This window comes from Podarcis cretensis (assembly GCF_951804945.1).
Source record: "Podarcis cretensis genome assembly, chromosome: 2".
Taxonomy (NCBI): Eukaryota; Metazoa; Chordata; class Lepidosauria; order Squamata; family Lacertidae; genus Podarcis; species Podarcis cretensis.
The window spans coordinates 111,635,349-111,657,419 of record NC_137171.1 but is presented as its reverse complement, the minus strand read 5'-3'; the positions used below and the strand labels follow the sequence as shown (position 1 = coordinate 111,657,419).

At 44.1% G+C, this 22,071-nt stretch overlaps 1 protein-coding gene across 2 annotated transcripts; it reads right to left on the bottom strand.

Moving 5' to 3' along the window:
- Positions 1–516: 516 nt before the first annotated feature.
- LOC307209016 (C-type lectin domain family 2 member B-like) lies at positions 517–21,031 on the bottom strand. 2 transcript variants are annotated; one of them, XM_079964097.1, is made up of 6 exons: positions 18,714–21,031; positions 11,118–11,313; positions 4,587–4,700; positions 3,797–3,990; positions 2,852–2,955; positions 517–1,443 (listed from the first exon to the last, which is right to left on the bottom strand). In XM_079964097.1, exons 2-6 carry the CDS (start codon positions 11,242–11,244, stop codon positions 1,281–1,283), a joined length of 702 nt encoding a protein of 233 aa, XP_079820223.1. In that variant the 5' UTR covers positions 11,245–11,313; positions 18,714–21,031; the 3' UTR covers positions 517–1,280. The 2 variants fall into 2 exon arrangements, with proteins under 2 accessions (XP_079820223.1, XP_079820224.1); XM_079964098.1 differs by lacking the exon at positions 4,587–4,700 and having other exon boundaries at positions 18,714–20,605.
- Between the last annotated feature and the right edge of the window lie 1,040 nt (positions 21,032–22,071).

The window sequence follows — 22,071 nt, the reverse complement described above, 5'->3', positions numbered from 1 at the left end:
ACACATTTCCCCTTCATTTTTGGAGGGGAAAAAGTGCATCCTATAGGGCGAAAAATACAGTATATTTATGGATAGTAAATTCACATGTTGTGCATTGCAGGAAAATATGACGAAAATGACCCACAGGTGATATTCAACACCTGCCAAACTAGCAAAAATGTTTTAAAAAGAAAAAGGTAAATGTTGGAAATGCAATGAAGTAGAGGGATCCTTTTTCTACATGTGGTGGTCTTGCAAAGGAATCTGGGAATTCTGGGAAATTATAATGAATTTTAAAAGATATATCAAAATTACCTTCCCCAAAATGCATTCCTTTTGGGAATGGTAACAACAGAAGTCCCTAAGAAACAAAATAATTGATTATTATATACCACCACTGCGGCTAGAATCTGATTGGCACAAAGGTGGAGAATGAGTATGGTACCCACCAAGGAAAAGTGGCAGTTTAAAATGCTTGAATATGCTGAATTGGCAGGCATAAAGAACAGGGCAAGGGAGAAAAAATGACAAAGAATATAAGGAGGGTTGGAAAATGTTTATTGAATATTTTAAGAACCAGTATAAATAAGTAACAAGTGCCTGGCAGTGCTGTGGTCCATGGGGTCACGAAGAGTCGGACACGACTAAATGATTAAACAACAACAAGTAAATAACCCAGCAGGTCTTGAGTAAATCCAGCAGAATAGTAATCAACAGAAATAACAGCATTTAACAGAGAAAGAACGTTGAAGATTAAAAATTTGAAAGTGTGCAGGCACTGAAGCCTAGTTCAGATCATTTGAGGTTTTGTATGAAGCTGTTGAACAAGCGTCAGAGTTGAGCACTCCTATCTGTAGTCTCCTGTCACACACCAGCTTTGGTGTAGAATTGTTTCCATACAATTTGCTGCCTTTCCTTCTAGAAACAGTATCTAGGTCATACAATGGAAAGGCTTACCTAAGCATGTCAGAGAATTGTGACAAAAACAGAAAAGCAAGCAGAAATGGTGGCAGCTCTGTGGTCAGAGAATCAAGTGAATACAATCTGTATTTGTTCACCTGATTGTTGTTGCCTTCTTGATGTCCACAAATGGTATGTCATTAAATACTGTCTTACATTGTTTTGATGCTTCCTTTACACAGAAATGAATGCAAGTTGCACAAACAATGTTAAATAGTAGACAGTGAGGTTAATATTGTAGATTAGAAAGAAATCAAACTGCAGCGGAATGGAAATAGTGCTGATTGTGATTAAAATGGGCCAGAATGGAAATTGCTGATTTCTTACATCCCTGGGAATTACTATAATTCCTCTTGGCATATGACTTTTACTGCTGTAGAGTTTACATTCTTCATATACGTATCAGGGTGACTGCAGATCCACTTTATTGGTATGTGGCAACGGGAGGCAATGACAAACTCCTTGCTTAGATAGGCACAGTTTTCGCTTCCTTTCACCACCAACCTGCAACACAAGGAGGGAAGGTGAGATGGGCAAGCCAGGTTGGGTGCTCTGTCTTGTATGGGTGGGAGAGTGTCATAAACTACGTAGCCAAGAATCCATTAGCAAGCCGCCGAAAATCCCTTGACTGGTGGCCATCCAACCTCTCTTTAAAAACCTCCAATAAAGGAGAGTCCACAACCTCCCAAGGTTTGATTGTCAGACAGCTCTTGCTATCAGAAAGTTCTTCCTGAGATTTAGTTGGAATCACCTTTCTTGTAACTTGAATCCATTGATTTGGGGCTTGTGCTGGATGGCTTGATTACATTGCATGACTGGCAGGCCGGTCAGGGAGCATAGCAGGATTGTTAGATAGCAGATTAAGAAAGTGTGAGAGTATATGGCTTATGCATCCCTAATGAAACCACCTGTTACATTATGGAGAGATCTGATCCATGAATAAGCTTCACCCTGTGTGGTTTTATGCTTTGGTTGTATGACGGATTATCTGTACCTGATATTTTGTATTGTTTCCATTCTCTTCACTGTTTACCCAAAAATCAATAAAATACTTATGCTCTTACTAGAACCTTCCCCAATGATTGTTCCACAGCAACTTGTATTCAAAGCTACGCTGCCTTAGTTCTTGGAGACAGCATAGGACTCATCATGAGGGTCCATCAACAGCCTTGTTCTCCGTGAGTCTGTCTAATTCCCTGCTAAAGTTGTCTGTCTTGTGGGAGTGGATTCCATATTTTGTAAATCCCCCACCTTTCAGCTTAATTGATTGACCTTAAGAATTATGAGAGTGGGAGAACAAGAATTTCTCCTTGCAGGAGCATCTCCATGCCCAGCGTTCAGTCTGGACACTGAGGTCCAGCACCAAGGGCCTTCTGTTGGTTGTCTCGCTGCGAGAAGTGAGGTTACAGGGAACCAGGCAAAGGGCCTTCTCGGTAGTGGCGCCCGCCCTGTGCAACGCCCTCCCATCAGATGTCAAGGAAATAAAAGAACTATCTGACTTTTAGGACACATCTGAAGGCAGCCCTGTTTAGGGAAGTTTTTAATGTTTGATGTTTTAATATTCTGTAGGGAGCCACCAGATTGGATAGGGAAACCATGACAGATGGGCGGGGTATAAATAACATATTTATTATTGGTATCATCATCATCATCTTCCACTTTCTCCACACCAGAGGTAGCTCAAGAGCCTTAGCTGGAGTTTGTCGGCAGTGTGGATGGTTTCTGTGTGTCTGGTCAGAGGTGAGAAACCCCAACATATCAGGAAAGTTACCGAGAGGTTTGAGTGCAATTCTGATTCCTTGAAGTTCACATTCTGGAGTGATTTTTGGTTACAGATTCAGGTTTGGGATCAACTCACTGTACACAGCATGCCTCCTGCTTAATCCCAATTTGGAGAAGAACAAGGACTCACGTGTTACTGTATTCTAACCCATCTGCCCATATCCAGGTATCATTGAAGTCCTTCCAGAGGCCAATCCAATGGTCAGCTTCGCCCTTGAACCGAAGCATGAACACCTTGGTTGAAAACACACAAACAGCTTAGAACAGTGCCTCCAAGTGAGTCTTCCACCTCAAATAATGCCAATTGTGGGAGGAGAACAAGAACTCCCAACACAGACCTGGGCAGTGAGACTGGAGATGCAAAGAAAGTAAGGCTTAGATAGCAGAAGGAAAGCTTTGCTGAAAAGGGAGGAAGGAGGTTCAAGGAGGATAGGAAAGTGGCTGAAGGAAGAGTATGATGGATAATTTGTTTACATCAAGATTCAGGTAGATAGCTGTGTTGGTCTGATGCAGTTGAAATAGAAATAAAAATGAAAATAATGAAAATAAATTGTCCAGTAGCACCTTAGAGACCAACTAAGTTTGTTCTTGGTACAGTGGTACCTTGGGTTAAGTACTTAATTCATTCCGGAGGTCTGTTCTTAACCTGAAACTGTTCTTAACCTGAAGCACCACTTTAGCTAATGGGGCCTCCTGCTGCCACCGCGCCGCTGGAACACGATTTCTGTTCTCATCCTGAAGCAAAGTTCTTAACCCGAGGTATTATTTCTGGGTTAGTGGGGTCTGTAACCTGAAGCGTATGTAACCTGAAGCATCTGTAACCTGAGGTACCACTGTATAAGCTTTCGTGTGCATATCTGAAGAAGTGTGCATGCACACGAAAGCTTATACTAAGAACACACTTAGTTGGTCTCTAATGTGCTCCTGGAGAATTTTTTTATTATTTTTGTTTGCATCAAGTTATGACAAAGCCAAGTTACGTCACAGATTCTCTTTATATTTCCATAAGGATAGCTCATCCTTGGTGCTGTGCAGGAGATAATTCTCAAAACATTTATACATTTGTTGGTCTCACCTTTTCCAGCTCACTCTGAATCACAGCCAGAGAAGAGCCCTGGGAACTGCAAAAGCTCTGGGCAGAAGTCCAGTTTCTTTCTTCTTCTGAGAAAAAGTAACACTTCCCTTCATAGCCAACCCAGCCAGCTGGACACGCTGGTCCCAAAACAGCACAGTTATTCACATCAAGGCAAGTCTGGTTGGATTTCCCCCCTGCAAGAGAGAGAAAGTTCTGCTCTGAACTGGGATCTGCACATAACAGTGGTTCCTGTCTGGCTGGGAGGGAGAGCAAAGAAGGAACCAATAAGTAGCTCTTGTGGCTCCTGGATTCAGATGCATCTTGGAGAGAGGAAAGGGAAGGACCAGTAGAGGAATCACACAACTTGGGGGAGCTTTGTTGTTCAGTGGCAGAGAATCTGCTTTGCATGCTGACGGTCTTGGGTTCAATCTCTGGCATCTTCAGGTCGGGCTGGGAAAGATCCCCTCCAAAGTAATAATATAATAATAATTTATTATTTATACCCCGCCCATCTGGCTGGGTTTCCCCAGCCAATCTGGGCGACTCCCAACAGAATATTAAATACAAGATACAACATCGAACATTAAAAACTTCCCTAAACAGGACCAAAGTCCCAGAGAGCCATTGGCAAGAGCATGGATAATATGGATTCAGCCAAAGGCAGCTGTTTTCCTAACTGCTGCTGCTAAGTGTGAACTGGCCATTAGAAGCCAAAGTGCTGGTGGCAGACAGAGGTCATGACTGGGACAGACCTAGAAGAAAACACTCAGAAAACAGGCAGAAAACTCACCTCTCGGGATAGCAAGAACAGGGATGGTGATGAGGAGGAGAATGAGGATGATGGATGCAATTAAGATGTTACGCTTAGGCATGATGCTTTTACAGCAATAATTAGGGTGATCCCCTGAAAGGAAATGAGCACACACAAATAATGGTCTTGATTTACCATACTAAGGATGAAGAACACAAATCTCACCTACAAGGCGTGTTTCACATGTAGCCACATCAACACACCCACAATAAACTAAAACCTCCATGGTGAACTGGGTTGCTAATACCAGAACTCGTTGATATTACTGCAATACTTATTTCTTTTTGGCATTCGGGAATTTGGAGTTGGTATATTTCAATTTTGCTTCTATCTCCTGTGTTGCTAGCACAGTTATCTCTGCAGCATCATAATATGACAGGTAATATTTGTATTTGTTAGAGATTTTCCCAGCTCTTTTTCTTTTTGTCTAATTTCACACAGAATCTTTTTGTATGTTCTACTGTCTCTCTTTTTTAAGTACGAAATGTTGTATAAAGTAACCTCTTATATATGCTTTACTTGCCTCCCATACCATACATATTTCTGTATCTTTATCTAAATTATTCTCAAAGAATTCTTTTAATTTGGGGCTAGAACACATTAGCCAGCAGCCTTTGGACACCCAGACAGTCAGATTCTTACTGAAATATGAGTGACAGCCCCTCCCCCTCCCCACAGGAAGACTTGGGGGCCTCACCTCACAGATGGCCTCATCCAGCTCATCCGCAAAGTGGATGTTAAACTGGGCAGGCGATTCTGGGATTCATCCTTTGGGGGCAAGAACTGATCACTACTAGGAATAGCAAGAAGGGAAACAGGGATTGACCCTTGCCAAAATAAGACATTTACTCAGAAAGAGCAATTTTTTATCTATAGCTGAAGAATTCAACTGGTCTCACAGACCATCTACAGAACTGATATGCATCTTCAATTATCTGAGGATATGCAGAAGATATTTCCCCGGCCTCTGCAATGTGACTCACTGTGATGGGACAATGAGCTACTTGTGCGTAAAAGGGTTAGTCCCTCGGAGTTTGCTTAACGTAGCAAAGCTCTGCCTTGAGCGGAGCCCTTGGACATGGCTCCGTCAGTCACTGGTAGAATCCGACAGTGGGAAACGTTTCCAGCATAAAAGCTGCTTGACGGAAACGCGTCTCCTAGATTCCCTGCGTGACAGCTTCCGGCGAGGGGTGGGGGTCGCTAAAGGGGGCCTTGATACCTCCTCACTGTTCTCACTGGAAGTGTCCCAGAGCCTCCCCTCCGACTTCCTGTCCCTTGAAGCTCCTGCTCCCCCCCTACTGGTTCCCTCTTCTGCTGCTGAGTCTCTTCTATCCTCCTGGAGCCCTTCCACCACCTGTTCTTCCGATGGCAGTTTCCTGACACTCACCTTCAATCCTTTTCAGTGTATCTGAGGCAGGAGGGGCAGAAATTAATTTTTTTGGGGGAAATGATATATAATGAATTGAAGAAAATGTTTAAAATGACATTTGTAAAAAAACCCAGAAGCATTTTTGTTAGGGATTGTGGGACAAGACTTGCCAAGGAAAATAAGGAATTTATTTATGTATGCTACAACAGCGGCAAGAGTCTTGATAGCACAAGGATGGAAGAATGAGGAACCCCCGACAAAAGAACAGTGGCAAGAAAAATTGATGAGTTATCCAGAACTGGATAAATTGACATATAAACTGGGAGATACGGACAACTGTGACTTTAAAGAAGAATGGGAACTTTTTACAAATTATTTAAAAAGACAACAAAATGAACTGGACTCCTTGGCAGGTTTTCAATAAACATACACAAATTTGTTGTTGATAACATGATGGACAGATATGTAAGGATATATACAATTTTATAATATGCAGAGAAAATATGTGCAGTGAAATCGGGGAGAGGAGCTGAGGGTAGTCCTTGGTGGGGGGGGGAGAGTGGGGGGAGAGAGTGGGGGAAATAAAGGGGGGAAATTATGTAGGTGATTATATGGTTTGATAATTTGTTATGTGGAAATTGAGCAATAAAAAATATTTATAAAAAAAGAAAGAAACTGAACTCGAATAGTAAGCAGAGCCAAAGCTTCCCAGACGCTGCAGTAGCCAAAGATGACATTTTGTGCTTATAGTCAAAACAAAATAAAAAAATTCCTTCCAGTAGCACCTTAAAGACCAACTAAGTTAGTTCTTGGTATGAGCTTTCGTGTGCATGCACACTTCTTCAGAAATCACCCAATCCCACCACCCTTCTGAGTAATACCCCTCCCCACCTTCTCACTATATAGAAGGGTCTGGTGACTTCTGTTTCAGTGTATCTGAAGAAGTGTGCATGCACACGAAAGCTCATACCAAGAACTAACTTAGTTGGTCTTTAAGGTGCTACTGGAAGGAATTTTTTTATTTTGTTTTGACTATGGCAGACCAACACGGCTACCTAGCTATAACTGGATTTTGTGCTTATGTGGACTTCCCTGCCATTGCCAATTGCTTTTCTGGCCATCATGCTGCAGCAGTTTATTCAAATCTTCATTATCCTGTGTAACCAAAAGGCTTAGCTATATTAAAAACCACCTTCTGTTTAACCACTTATCTGGTTGCTATAGGGAAAGGGGAACTGTGTGCAGGTAAATGAGCTGTGAGCTGCTGGAATGGGGGCAGGTGGCTTCCTCTTTCCCTTAACCACGTTTGCACTAGGCATGGGGGAGGAAGACGGGGAGGGGCCCAGCACAGAAACCACCATGACTGCCAGATGGGCAACTGCTTCTGTTTCTATGCTGGGCATGGAGGAAACAAAAGCAACCTATTCCAAGCCAAGCAAGGGGACTTTTAATCTCACTATTCTTCAGGCACCCCTCTGTGTTTCTAAGCTGCTTGAAACAAAAGTGTTTGAATTGCCATTTGCTCTGATTGAGCGCTAAAGAGCAGTTTTACCCAAGGGGAAGCAGCTGGACAAGAGAAAGCATACATAAGTCCCGAGATGCAAAATAATAATAATAATAGTTGTTGTTACTGTTATTAATTTTATTATTTATATGCTGCCTATCTGACTGGGTTGCCCCTGTCACTCTGGGTGTTTCGCAACAGACTATTAAAAAACAGCAAAACATCAAACATTAAAAAACTTCCCTAAATTATCTGCCTTCAGATGTCTTCTAGAAGTCAGATAGCTGTTTATTTCCTTGATGTCTGATGGGAGGGTATTTCACAGGGTGGGCATCACTACCAAGAAGGCCCTCTGCCTGGTTCCCAGTAACTTTTTAAAAGGCTCTCTGAATACTATCATTGTGGGAGGGTTTTTTTTCCACTTCAGAAAAGCTAATGAAATGCAAAGATGCAAATGAGTGGCCCAGTGCTTGTATTAACTCCTGGAAATAGCGTTGCAAAAAGCAAAAGCAAAATTGGAATCTGGGGTGACAGGGAGAGGGCCATGAAACAGGGAAGGCCTTTAACATGCTGTATAGTGGTACCTCGGGTTATGTACGCTTCAGGTTCCATACGCTTCAGGTTACAGACTCCGCTAACCCAGAAATAGTACCTCAGGTTAAGAACTTTGCTTCAGGATGAGAACAGAAATTGTGCTCCGGCGGCACGGCAGCAGCGGGAGGCCCCATTAGCTAAAGTGGTGCTTCAGGTTAAGAACAGTTTGCGGCTTAAGAACGGACCTCCGGAACGAATTAAGTACTTAACCTGAGGTACCACTGTATATATTTATATGCTAATTCTCAGCTACTGATGCAAAAGATACTAGATTTCAAAATTAGGTTTTGCTCCAAAGCAGAGAGATTGAGGCAATCCTTTGGCCAATATTTTTGCAGGGCTTGGTAAGGATAATCCTTCAAACATGAGAGGCTTTTATACCTCAAGTTTATACATTCCAGCAGCTGTATATAAATACATCTAAAAAACTGGCTCACTTCAGTTAAACAAATCCTAATAGGATATGCAAGAATGTGGCCAGAGCTCTGCAGAAAACCATGCCAGTGTGCCGCTTGCAGCAATTTCCACATGACTCTTGCTCAGACAGACCCCCAAGGACAATGTACAGAACCTCTAAACAGCTTACAAGAAAGTCACATTACCAATGGAAACATTTAAAAAGAATTAATTAATAAAAAAAGAAATTACATGTTTTTACTACTTGTTTTTAACTGTTCTCATTCCTTAGAGGGGTTTTTTTTACAATCAAGCAGTGTATAATTTTTCAGCAATAAACTGAAAAGAGACAACCATCTATTTTTAGAGGGCGTGATCACTGAATGGAAATCAGGAATATGGATATGTCAGATATTCCAGAATGATTAATGCAGCATATCAACATTACACACACACACACACACACACACACACACACACAGGCTGCCATATGTTCGGAAATTTCCAGACATTGCCAGTATTTGGCCTTAGAAAATTGCTTCTGGCTGGAAATTTCGGAACCAGTTTTAAATGTCTGGGGAAACCCGGGCGTATGACAACCCTTTGGCAATTATCTGCATACAAAGGTGTCAGAGCTGCCTCTAGGTCCCAGCTCACAGAGGACCAACGCTAGGCTGTAGTAATGTACAAAAGTCTTTATTGAAGTTCAGTTTCCATTTCAAAGCCCCAGCGTGCAGCCCTACGTCTTAAACCCTAGATCGGCGAAGTCCGTCTGAGTCTCCTCCCCTATGACACCAGTTTAAGATCCTAGCCCTGCTCCACCTTTTCCGCTGCTCTCTCCTCCTCTGGGTCCTCCTGCCCGCTGGGGCATTGCCCTTTCTGGACTCTTTCCACGCTGAGTCGCTTAGCTCCTCCCCCTGCCTCCGGCGGGCTTTAGGACCTGGTTCCCAATCCTCATTCTCTGCTGTCCCGCGCTCCTGTACATTTGAACTTGCCTCTCGCGCCAACCCAGTGACCTTCCTCCTAACCGTTACACTACTTCTGTCACTGCTTTCCTCTTCCGGGACACTGGCTGGATCTGACCTCTCCTCCGTTGTCCGACTTTCTGATGGAGGCGTGGTCAGCCCTGCCTTATCTTCTCTCCCTGGTGGGGAATGCACTGGCCCCGATCCTTGGGACTCTTCCCCCCCACTCTGCTCTGGTGGGGAAGCTGGTCCTGATTTCCAGCTACTGCTCTGGGAGTCCCTGCTGCCCCCTTGCTCCTGGGGCGTTCCCCTTGGGAACCCCCTACCCCTGGCCACTGGCGCCCCCTTCTGTGAATCTTCCGATTCGCTGGAGAGGCTCATGGAATCCCTCGGTCCACTGTCCTCTTCTCCTACGCTCCCCTCGGATTCTTCCCCTTCGCTCTCCATCTCCTCTCTTCCCTGTGCCTCTGCTCCTGAGCCCCTGACAAAAGGGGTCCCTGTTTCAAATCCTGACATCTGCAGCTATTGCTGGGAGAGACTCCTGCCTGAACCCTGCAGGGCTACTGCTTGCCACTGAGCCAGGTGGACCAGGGGTCTAACTTGGCAGAAGTTAGTGTCCTACGCAGTGGCGTAGCGTGGGGGGTGCAGGGGGGGCTGGCCGCACCGGGAGCAACATCTGGGGGTTAGGGAAATCCACGGGTTAGGGGGCGCAAATCCATGGGTTAGGGGGCGCAAATTACTTGCCTTGCCCCGGGTGCTGATAACCCACGCTACGCCACTGGTCCTACGTATGCATGTACATCTATCGCAAAAAAGGACTGGGTGATTGAGCAAGAGTTAAGAGGTGCAGGAATTTATCCATTTGCATCAGCAGATACTCTACAGAGAACAAGACTAGCTCCTGTAAAGACTCCACACGCTGCAGGTTTTGTGAAGTGGCATCGGCAAACATCACAATCTTACCGCTTAATATTTTCTTCTAACTTGCACAGGCGAGAACTTGAAGAAAAATGTATTTGGGAACTGGAAGGGGAGAAAGGCAGACACACACACACACACACACACACACACACAATGTAAGCCAAATGCCAACAGGTTTATAAACTAGGTGGCCCTCCAGATGTTGGGGGCCTCCAACTCCCATCAGCCCCAGACTGCATAACCAACAGGGGCAGGAATAGTGGGGCTTTTAGTTTTAGGGATGCAGGTGGCGCTGTGGTCTAAACCACTGAGCCTAGGACTTGCCGATCAGAAGGTTGGCAGTGAGCTCCCGTTGCTTGGTCCCAGCTCCTGCCAACCTAGCAGTTTGAAAGCACGTCAAAGTGCAAGTAGATAAATAGGTACCGCTCCGGCAGGAAGGTAAACAGCGTTTTCGTGCGCTGCTCTGGTTTGCCAGAAGCAGCTTAGTCATGCTGGCAACATGACCCGGAAGCTGTACGCCGGCTCCCTCGGCCAATAAAGCGAGATGAGCGCTGCAACCCCAGAGTTGGCCATGACTGAACCTAATGGTCAGGGGTCCCTTTACCTCTACCTTTAGTCTAGCAACATCTGGAGGGCAAGAGGCTCCCCCCATGCCTGCCCTAATTCCCAGGGGAAAATAAAGCTGCCTTGCAGGCTACACGCTCGCATCCATACACACCACAACCAGCTGTCAAGGAGGTTCTGCAGCTTTTTCAACTTACCTGTCTTTCTTATTTTGGAAAAATGTGTTCGCCTGCCCAGGGGTTTTTTGCCTCCTTGGGCAGCTTCTGTCTCTTCAGGCGCTCTCAGGCTGTGTCTCTCTACAGCATCATCACCATGGCTTATCATTTCTCCTCTCTCATTGCTGTCCAGCACAAAGTGCCCAGGCAGAAGAGATCAATTCCCCTCTGACGACACCTTCAGGTTAGAAAAAAATAAAACATACTGTTGCACGATGCTACCCCAATCGCTTCCAGACCCTCATCCAAGGTCCATGTTTCCTTTTGGAAATGAGGCACAGCGGAGACTGTGGTGCCTTTTATGATATACGGTTTATTTACACATAGATAACAGCCAGGGCACAGAGCCTAGGACTTGCTGATCAGAAGGCCGGCGGTTCGAATCCCCGCGACGGGGTGAGCTCCCGTTGCTCGGTCCCTGCTCCTGCCCACCTAGCAGTTTGAAAGCACGTCAAAGTGCAAGTAGATAAATAGGTACCACTCCGGCGGGAAGGTAAACGGCGTTACCATGAGCTGCTCTGGTTCGCCAGAAGCAGCTTAGTCATGCTGGCCACATGACCCGGAAGCTGTACGCCGGCTCCCTCGGCCAATAAAGCGAGATGAGCGCCGCAAGCCCAGAGTCGGTCACGACTGGACCTAATGGTCAGGGGTCCCTTTACCTTTACAGCCAGAGCCAATAGTGGATGGGTTCCCAGCATTAACACCTCAAAGGGTTTTGTTTTCCCATAGCCGCATCCTTGGATTCAAAGACACAAAACACTGCTGTCTCTCACTTCCCAGCTTTTTGCACACAGAAATTGCTTGTAAAGTTTTCTGAAACACTCCCCCCACCCCCACAATCTTTATAAATTTTTCAGTACCATATAGCCTGGGTACCAGATTTTTGCGGCATTAAAGCCAACAAAGAATTGTTCTGCCATAAAAAGCCAGGAAATGAGTCAGAGTTCCCTGATTCTTATGTCGCTTAACGTTTGCTGATGACATGACCCAGATGGTCTCTCATCGGAAACATCAATACCAGACTAGGGCTGTGCTATAAATCTATATATATTCTGATACCAGGTTTCAGAGCAAATCGTGATAACCAGTTTTTTTTTAAAAAAAATGACTTTGCAATTTAACGCATATTGTGTATGTGGTATTAAAAAATCCCAGGAACAAGTGTGTCATTTGAACGTATGTTCAGCACGACTGGCAATATTCTTCAAATACAAAGGGCAGCTCTATTGCCGGAGAATGCCAACATGCAAATTTTCCTTGCAAAAAATATAAACTTCATTTAATCATTTTTTGTTCTGTAAAATTCTATCCATCTTTACCGGTTTGGCCTGGGTTATAAAATAAATGTAAATTTTCCTGGCAATAGAAATATAAAATTTGCTTATATTTTGTTCTGATAAAATTTATCCATTACATTCTTTCTTCTTTGGCCTGGTTTAGAAAGGGAAATTAACAAACAATCAAATAACTGGTGTTGTGCGAAGCATACTAAGACTCAGCAGTAAATTATATTTGAATATCTATTCAAATATAATTTGAATATTTGTGAAACTGAATTTGCTTTTTTCCCCTTGTTAAGTAGTGTAATTAAATTTTTAGGGAACCTTTGATATCAATGCTACTAATTACTTCTACAGCTTTAATTTTAGATAAAATGTGCTACTTTTGGTACAGTACTACTATAACATAACAGTTGCAACAATATGTTAAAGGTTAAGTAAAAAATTATCAGGTTTAGAGTTATGTTCACCTTTACATACCTCTTCATCTTTCCAAAAACATTCCAATTCTACCCATCCACTCCCCAAGAAAAAAACAGTAAAAAATAGAGTTTTGCTCAATGGCTTCTAAATTTCCAGCTCCTTAACACTTCTGCAGTAATGTTAAGTCATTTTTTGGTTGCCTTGGGCAAGATACAGTGACTAACCAATTAAATTAATAGCCAAATATGTTTCCTGCTATGTTTCCTTGCATGCGTAACCGGGAGGCCCATTTTTTGTCTTTCAAGGAAAATTCCCAGAGCTAGAAAAGCTAAAAATAGAAACAAACACTAGGGAGCAGAAACCGATATTGAAAAGAAAAAGATCAAAAGCAGAAATCCATCTTGACTTGAGGAGCAGCATTTGCAAAAAGGGGAGCGGCACGAGCGTAGCCAGGATTTGGGGGGGGGGGAAGAGAACCTCAATTTACTATGTATTTTTATTGATTTTTACTGATTAGGGGGCAGCTGCCCCGCCCATGCTCTACCCATGGGTAGGGAAAGCTCCCTCCTTCTCAAAAGGGCTAAAAATATATTTTGCAACAGCAATTTAGCTGGCAATGATGTTCACCTCAGGCTATTTCTTAGCCTTGTAAACTGCAACGCTCTTGACCTGATTTCCTGTCCCAGACCAACGATTACCAGCAAGAGAAATTCTACTCTGCCAATTGTAGCCACACCAAGAGAGGGATACAAGCCTTACCAGGATACCTGCCCACACCCAGTTAAGTTCCTTCGCTGAGCTTCTGCTGAGGACAAAGCAGCCTTCAGGATCCATGCAGTAATTAGCTGGACTGATGGGGAAACCCAGAACGGAAATGGCTGTGGCTTTCAACACTGGCCTCTGTCCCTCTTTCCTTCCCTCCCTCCCTCTGACGCTCTCTCGAGTCTCTGCCTCCTAAAGGCTTGCACAGCTCTTCGTTGCAGCAGCCCTGGCTACAAGCTCCCCAGGCGAAGGATGCCTCTGGGGCTGGCCAGGGGGGCTGGTGCCAGGAGCTGATGCAGCTCAGGGACCATGGACAGCAGCAGCGGCTGCCCAGAGGCCTCCCGAGGAGAGGGGAAAGGAGAGGAGGCTGAGGGAGCCCTCCACAAGGGAGGGTGGTCAAAAAAGGGTAAGAGGCTGCCGGCTCTGCAGGCAAGGGGTGACATAACTGGGCTGCTGAGCCTCGCAGGGGCGCCACAGAAAGAATGTAGTTGCTCAAGGGAGCCACTCAATAGCCAAAATATCTGTGGTTGTTTGCTTGTGGGCGATGTAATTCCAGACTATGACAGTTAGGCAGAGGTACAGTTTGGAAGGCCTGTTCCTGAGGAGCAGAGAAGCTTCACCTGAACTGAATTTGATTTGAAAAAACTTTCTGAGTTCACCTCTCTCTCTTTTCATCTTTGTACTTGATCTGGGTTAGAAGGCTTTGCTAACAATTAAACAGGCAGAGAATGGGCACTGCACCTGGAGAAGGGGAGACTGCAAATGATGCAATGAATCACCCCTGCAGTGGTTTGATCACGGCTTGCAGGTATGACTGCCGGGTGCTTCAGAAGAGTATAGGTCAGGCGGCTTATTCCCACTTGATTCAAAACACAGGGATATATCGGGATATTGCAATGTTTATCAGGTGATATATCACAATGTTGAAACCCAGGTATCAGCCAGCCCTACTCAACAGAGGAGCAGATACTGTTACCGGGAAATAGGAAGGGGGGGTGAGAGACCTCCCCATCACAAGCCGTCCAATGTTGTTCTACTCAGAAGGAGGGGAAATCTCCTGCTTTTTCTAGTTGCAATGACTTTGCTGGGATTTTTAATATATAGAACAAATATGCAACAAGACAGGCTGCATACCTTATCTCTACTAAACATATGTTATGTAAGATTAATTTCAAGAATCTGGTCAAAGACCTTGCAATTATAAAAAGTATGAATCCCTTCCTCCCAAATAAAAATGAAGTGGAAGTATAGATGGAAGCGTTATTTTCCATCTTACTGTAGGTTTTGTTTCTTTTTTTTAAAAAAATAAGATTTTACTTAATGGTCCATTGTTGTTTATATTTAGGGGCACCAAAGTCTTTTAAGTCCTTACGGCCTCTAAAGGTTTTAATCCGGCCCTGGCTATACAAGGATAGGGATAGCATGACCAGTATAGTCCATGCCCTGGTAACCTTGAGACTGGGTTACTGCAAATGTACTCCATTGCAGGGCTGCCCTTGGGGGCTTGCTCCAGAAGCTTCAGCTGGGAGAGAATGCAGAAGCGAGATTGCTGATCGGGAGGAAGATGACTGACAGCATGTGATAACACTGATAACATCACAAGGGCAGCATGTGATAACAAGTGGCTGCCCTTGTGATGACGTGCAAAGCGCTGACCACGTGAACCCTTGTGTCACTGAGATCATCCAGAGAAGCCCTGTTAGCTGTCCCCTGTATTACAGAGGCTTCACAAGCCTCAAGCAAAAGTTGGGCATTTTGTGGAACAGGAAAGATTTGGCAGAGATCCTCACTTTTGATTTTCAGGTGTCTCTTGAAGATATTTTTATGCTAACAGGCCTATGCAGTTGTATAAAATTGTATTGAGTAGCTGGTCATTTTAGTGATTGATTGAACTGCTTTTAATTGTTGTTTTAAAAAAACTGTATAAAAAGTTTGTATGTTGCTGCACACTGCTCTGATGTTGTATGAGGATGGCATATAAATGTTTATATAAATAAAATAAATTACAGAACTGTAGCTAAGATCTTCTTGGACGCCTTTAGCCCTGCTGCAACCTCCCTGCTGCACCTACTCTTTTGTAATAATCTCATTTACTAAAAACGTATCTGCTGATATGTGCATATCTGACCACCGACGCCAGCTTTTAATGACCTTAGGCATGTGATGCTTTGCAGTTATACTTTATTGGGATAGTTATTTTTTTATTTCTGTTTTTTTAAAAAAACCATGGGCGTCAAACGAAAAGCAGTATGTAAATTATTTTAAATAAACAAACAATCCCCTGAGTGGATGGTGCAGTGGGCTGCTCCACCCACCTGAGCTCCCAGCAGCCTCAATTTTCCACTGATGTGGTGTGTCGAGTGTGTGTGTTAATGGCAGGGATGCAGGTTGCCAACTTCTTTAGAGCATGGGCATATGTGGAATTTTGATAAGGTGCTGTTGGTACGAGTCACAAAATGGCTGCCATGGGGGCATACTCATTACCACTCCCTGCTCATCCCTTCCAGAGTCCAGACATACATATCTCCCACTCCTTTGTCCTAGGAATTCCTTCTCTTTCCATTCTTTTCTCTCCCCCCACCCCCAACAATTTCTATTTAGCATTAAATGCCCTACCCAAGCAATCTCTCCCCCTTCCCTTCACTTGCAGAGCTTTCCATGGGCCCAATGTGCTGTTCAAGCACTGCCAAGGGATTCCCCTTATTCCCCTCTCCTGCCCTCCAAACACTTTCCACTGAGGTACAGCCTGATGGCAAGTGTTGAATGCCTTGCTTGTTTAAGGCTAGGTGCCAATGAGAGAGAACTATCTGATAACGGAGAGATAATTTCGTTAATAATTCTCCATTCCTATTCTTCATTCAAATACCACACTTTGCCTCCACAGCAGTTAACACCACCAAAAGAGAGGGGAGACATCAGAAAACACTCAGCACAACAGAAATCCTCAGAGTAATGAAGTATAATTAGTTAAATAAATGTCTCCACTTTAAAATGTCATGAGTAACCCAAAACTAAACTGAACAACTAAGAACCACCAGGACTAGAGTAACAAGTGATGCAAAAAGGCAGATAACTGCCCCTAGAAGTTTACAATCTAAATTTCAACAGGGCAGCAATTTGTTAATGAAGGGAAGGAGAAAAAGGGTGGGTCTACACACATGAAAAAATGTTATAAAGTCAGAAATTAAATCGTTATAACAAAAGAAAAAACTATGTAAAAACTGCTTAGAATTTTTTTTTTTTTTGCTCTATAGCACCACCTGGTTTTGCAGGCTTATAAAGCATGCGAAGCACTGTTTTTTAACTGGTTGTAGCTGAGTCCAAAGAAGATGGTAAGACTATACTCAAGTCAAGTTACTAAACCCAGGAAGAGATTAAAACTAAGGGCTTAAATTGAGAAAGGATTCACGGGTTAGAGGTGGCGGTTAATAGAAATGTTCTGGGAAAACCATCTGCTTAGACTGAGTGACTAACAGGTGTACAGTGGTACCTCGGGTTAAGTACTTAATTCGTTCTGGATGTCCGTTCTTAACCTGAGGTACCACTTTAGCTAATGGGGCCTCCTGCTGCCACCATGCCACCACCACACAATTTATGTTCTCATCCTGAAGCAAAGTTCTTAACCCGAGGTACTATTTCTGGGTTAGTGGAGTCTGTAACCTGAAGTGTATGTAACCTGAAGCGTATATAACCTGAGGTACCACTGTATGTTGCTGTAACCTTTGATAGAATACAGTGCCCTTCATCGGATGCATGAAGCCGTTATACCAAGTTGCTTTCATGCGCAAGCACACAAGAGAGGAGAGGAAGACTGTAAGCAGCATGGTCCCCAAGAAATGAAACGTTGTGAAGCGCAAGCAGTGAGAATTACATTAACAGTGCCCATTAACACACGCAACATTATTAATAACGCAACCATCCTTGTTCAGCAGAGAAGCGTAATTTACGGTAATTTAATGAACTTCTGTGAATTTGCCGAAATACACCTAAATTCTTCCACAGAATTATTCAGACTCTTCAGTCCCTAATAGTTCTGGGTTCTCCCGATGAGGTAACATAGCAATGCCAGTCTCAGATTCTTGCCATGTGCTGGGGCGACCTCTATACACTGTGATAGGAATTTTATGGTCTTAGATATATGGTAATGTTCATAACCGCACATACATAGATCACCACAGGAAGATCAACCTGGAACCATTTTGATTCCTAAACTGACCAAATATTTCCTCTGCAAGGTCAAACTGGAAAAGTCTCCCCATTGTCTCTTTCCTTCACAAATCCTGTCTTAAGGGTATGTCTGTGTTTGAATAGGGTGTGAGCCTGTGACCTGGCCCAGGAAATAAGTATTTTACCACTACAAAAGAATGGCCAGGCTCCTCAGGCAATCCAATCAAGTAACTTGCCAGACAGGAGATAAACAAGGACAAGAGAAAAACAACATTTAAATTTCTGTGATGTAGATGGGATGTATCTGAGGGGTGGTCTTAGGTTACACCCCTTCTGTGATGTATGCATAATGTTTCTGGGGGTGGTCTTGATCTACAGGGTGGCAATTTCAAAAGTCTTTATAAGGCCTTGCGCGCCATTGTTCTCGGTTCCTCCTCCTCTCCTGCGTGTGAGGGAAGCACCCTGTTGCAACAGATCAATAAAGATCAAGCTTACTAGCTGCTTTGCTTCTCAATATTCTCTGGTTGGCCTCTGTTATTTTCTCCTACCAATAGGGAACCTACGTAAGGACTCTATATGGGCTCTTGGATACCCCATAAGGGAAAAAGGGCAGATTTTTATTTACAACAACACACACATGTGCACGTGTTCCCACCCCCTCCATCTGGCCTCTTAATAGAGTAAAAACAATTGTATGATAGAAGCTAGGCAAAAGCCTTCTCCCCAAGTGAGGAGCCCCCCTGCCTAAATTCAGCACAGCATTTTCTCGCCTTTCCAGAACTCCTTTATTCCTCAACCCACACAGACAGCCAAGATCCACACTCCAGAAGCAAGCACTTATGCGGCTTCCTAACGTCTCCCACCCACCAGACCTGCTTCCAGTCTAGAATCTGTTCATAGCGGGTTCTAAAGATTTTTTCCTCCGGGACAAGGCAGAAATCCTTACCTCACGATGAAGAGCATGTGGCACTCCTCCTCACGTTTTCCGGGGTGGGCCACTTTCCTCTTTCCTCTGAGTTCCTGCCACGATGTGTAAACCTATTGGCTGCACAGCAGAGGCAGCTGAGTCCATTTGCAGCTAGCTGTCTGGTCAAAGCGCAGGCTTGAAAGGGGCATTGCAAGAATCTGAACTTTCAATTTTGAAACATGTGGAAACTGATCTAAACTGATCTAAACGTTAGCCGCAGCTGTTGAAGCAGTTGCTCTCCGAGTAGGCAAACAAATCGGTGCAATGAGCAAAATGCCACAGAATCCACGACATTCTACCACAGCATCACTCAACCTGGGAGTCGTGAAGAGTCGGGTCTCTCCTGTCAGAAAACTCCAGGAAAACTCCTGTCAGAAAACTCCCGTCGTAAAACTCCAGGAATGCGTCCGGGTGCCTTTGTTGTAGCTGCTGCTGCTGCAGCCACTGGAAGGAAAAAACGGAGGCCGGGGAAGCACAACGCTTGATATTATAGCGACTGCAAGGCTTGTTTGTTTTTTAATGCAGTTATTGAAAACTCCTTGGAGTTCAACATTTGTTGTTGGAAAAGTGGGATGCAAATATCATTAAAAAAGAAAAAGCAGCTGCAATCCTAAAATGAGAAACACGTGAAAACCATGATGAACTGTTCCTACACATTTAAAAGAAAGGTATAAAAGCAGGGGGAAAGAGCAGTGTGTCTTCCTTGAGGCCCTTCAGGGTAGCCTGAGGAAAAAATGTACAGGCGCTGAGGCGCAGCTGCTGTCGAAGGAAAACCGTTGCTGTTATCTTGAGAAATGCACCAACCGTCACTACACTTACTTCCCTGGGAGTAAGAGCTGAGTAGGCGCGGCTAGAATTGCTCTGCTCATAGCTTTGTAGTAGTGGGTTTTCCACACAAACATGCACACAATTAGCATTTGGAAGCATTCCAGAATAAATAGCATCTACAGAAAGGAAGGAAAAAATGAGATTCTGCAGGGTGGGTTAGACTTACCTAAACACGAATGGTTTAGGAACTGAAAGTTTATAGCGCAAACACACTCCATGTGCCAGGTGCGCAACAGACGAAAATTCAGTCAAACCACGAGGCAAAGACGAAGAGCCTCTGCTGCACATTACCAAATTTAGCAATTCACTGATAAAAGTACCTATGTACTGGCTCAATCGGAAAAATCTAACCAGAACATTTCTGGGTTCGGGTTAATTTTAGGACTGGGTTAGCGTTAGGGTAAGAATTAGAATCAGGTTTGGGTTGGGGTCAGTGTTTTATGTTTTCTTGTGATTTTGATTCATTTGCAGTTGGTTTGCTTTTTTCAATTTGTTGTGTTGCTGCTTTTTCACAAGTTGCAATTTAGCAGGCTTTCTGGTTTTTTGGAAAGTTTCTGTTTTAATTTTGAATGCTCAGCTGGGGAGCTAAGCCTCCCCTCTTCCCAGCTGAGAGATTCCTGCCCCCACTCCTGCTTGCACGCAGCCAGGGAATGCCTGGCTGCCTTCAGGTGGTGCAGCTTCCAGGCTGCTTCCACCTTCACTGACCCCAGCAACTATTCAGCCTGGCTACCTTCGGGGAAGGTGGAGGCAGCCCAGAAGCTACATCTGAGAGCCCCTGCACCACCTGAAAGAAACAGAGTTAAATGTTAAATCGTGCATAATAGAAATACACCAGTTTTTAATTTGGTGGATCCTTGGAGCTAAGGGGAAAGGAAACAGGAATTTGGAAGCCCTGATTGAAACCATCCCAAATGGCTGGTTTCCTGCCATGGCTGCTGGCTGCTTTCCCAGAACACCAGACCCCAACCGTGCAGATTTTCAGGGGTAATAATCCCTGCTGACCCCCACCCCAGCGTAGGGGGGGACTGGCTGTTACCCGCAGTTCATCCGATAGCTGCCGCTCGCTACAGAAGGGATGCTGGATGAGGCTGGCAACTCTCCAGAGTCATCGCCATGAGTGGGGGAGAGCCCTGTTTCCTAAAATCATTAAAATTTGGACTAAGAAACAGGTGTGTTCTGGAAAGGAGGAGATAAAAAAACCCTTGCTAATTAAATCAGTCACTGGATGCCAGAGCTTTGATTTGAAAAGGACTTTCATTGTGGTGCTTCATTGTGAGGTGAGCACCTATATCTTTTTCTACATTTGCTAATAATGACTTTCCGAACCTCACAATAAAGGAATTCAGTATTTAAGCTGTGTTGCTCTCAGCGGAGAGCCCCAATTAGAACAGGCAAAATAAGATCAGATATGAAGAGGCTCGGGCTGAAAAAGAATAGTGGCTATGGCATAGGAGAAAAAGAAACAGCCTCCCCCCCGAGGGGGGGCCTTAGGACATTTGGACACAATCGGGGAATATTTCACATTAAAAAACTGCATTTGGTTGCATGGATTTCCTTTTCCTTATATGGTGTAATGTGAATGCAAATGTGAAATTTTGATTTGGCTTGCTTCCCTAGGGCCCGGGGAAGCAGGCGTGCATCCTTAGATGAGCTAAGCTAAACATTCACCAAACAATTAGTGAAATATATCCCACGGCATTGCTTTTCTATGGACGTTAATTTATATTTGGAATACTAACTCTTTAGAAGTCTAAAAGACCTAAAGACAGTTGTGCCATAAATCTTATCAAAAGGAGGGTTGGCATCTGTTGAGAAAAGTGGGAACAGAGCCCAAAGCCTGGGAGATAACGCGGAAAATCAAAGATGGGGTCACAGAGAGCACTATGCAAATGTGTGTGTATACACACACACACACACACACACACACACACAACAACAACAGAAGGTATTGCCTCCTGTGTTAGAATAGAAATATGGATTTAATGGACACGAGAGTCACACACTAGAACTGCCTAAAATAATGGGGTAAGGTTGGATTTATGAAGCTGGAAAAAAACAAAAGAAATGAATGCAGGAACATTTCTCCTGACATCCAGAACATGGGAAGCTCCCTCGAAATTATTTAATTCAGATTGTAATATTGGTTTTATTGTTTGTGTTTTAATGTGGCAAGATTCCATTTGATTTATTATTAATTGGAATGCCTTTAATTGAAAATTAATAAAAATTATTTACAAAAAAACTGTCCCAAATGTATTAAGTCGCCTCGGGATTTGAGTATTCATCAAGTAATTGTTTGAGTGAATCGAGTTTAATGGGGAGGCTTGCAAGCAAGAAGCAACTATTGTTCATGTATGCCTTGCATGCCCGATTTTGGGGCTGCGCTGGGGGCTCCCCGAGCATGAAACCCCCAGCCCCCCAAAAATGCTGCTTAACCCCAATTACAAGAAATGCGGGGGGTGAGTGCCGAGGCACCTCTCGCATTTATGGGGAAATTTGCAGTTCGCCC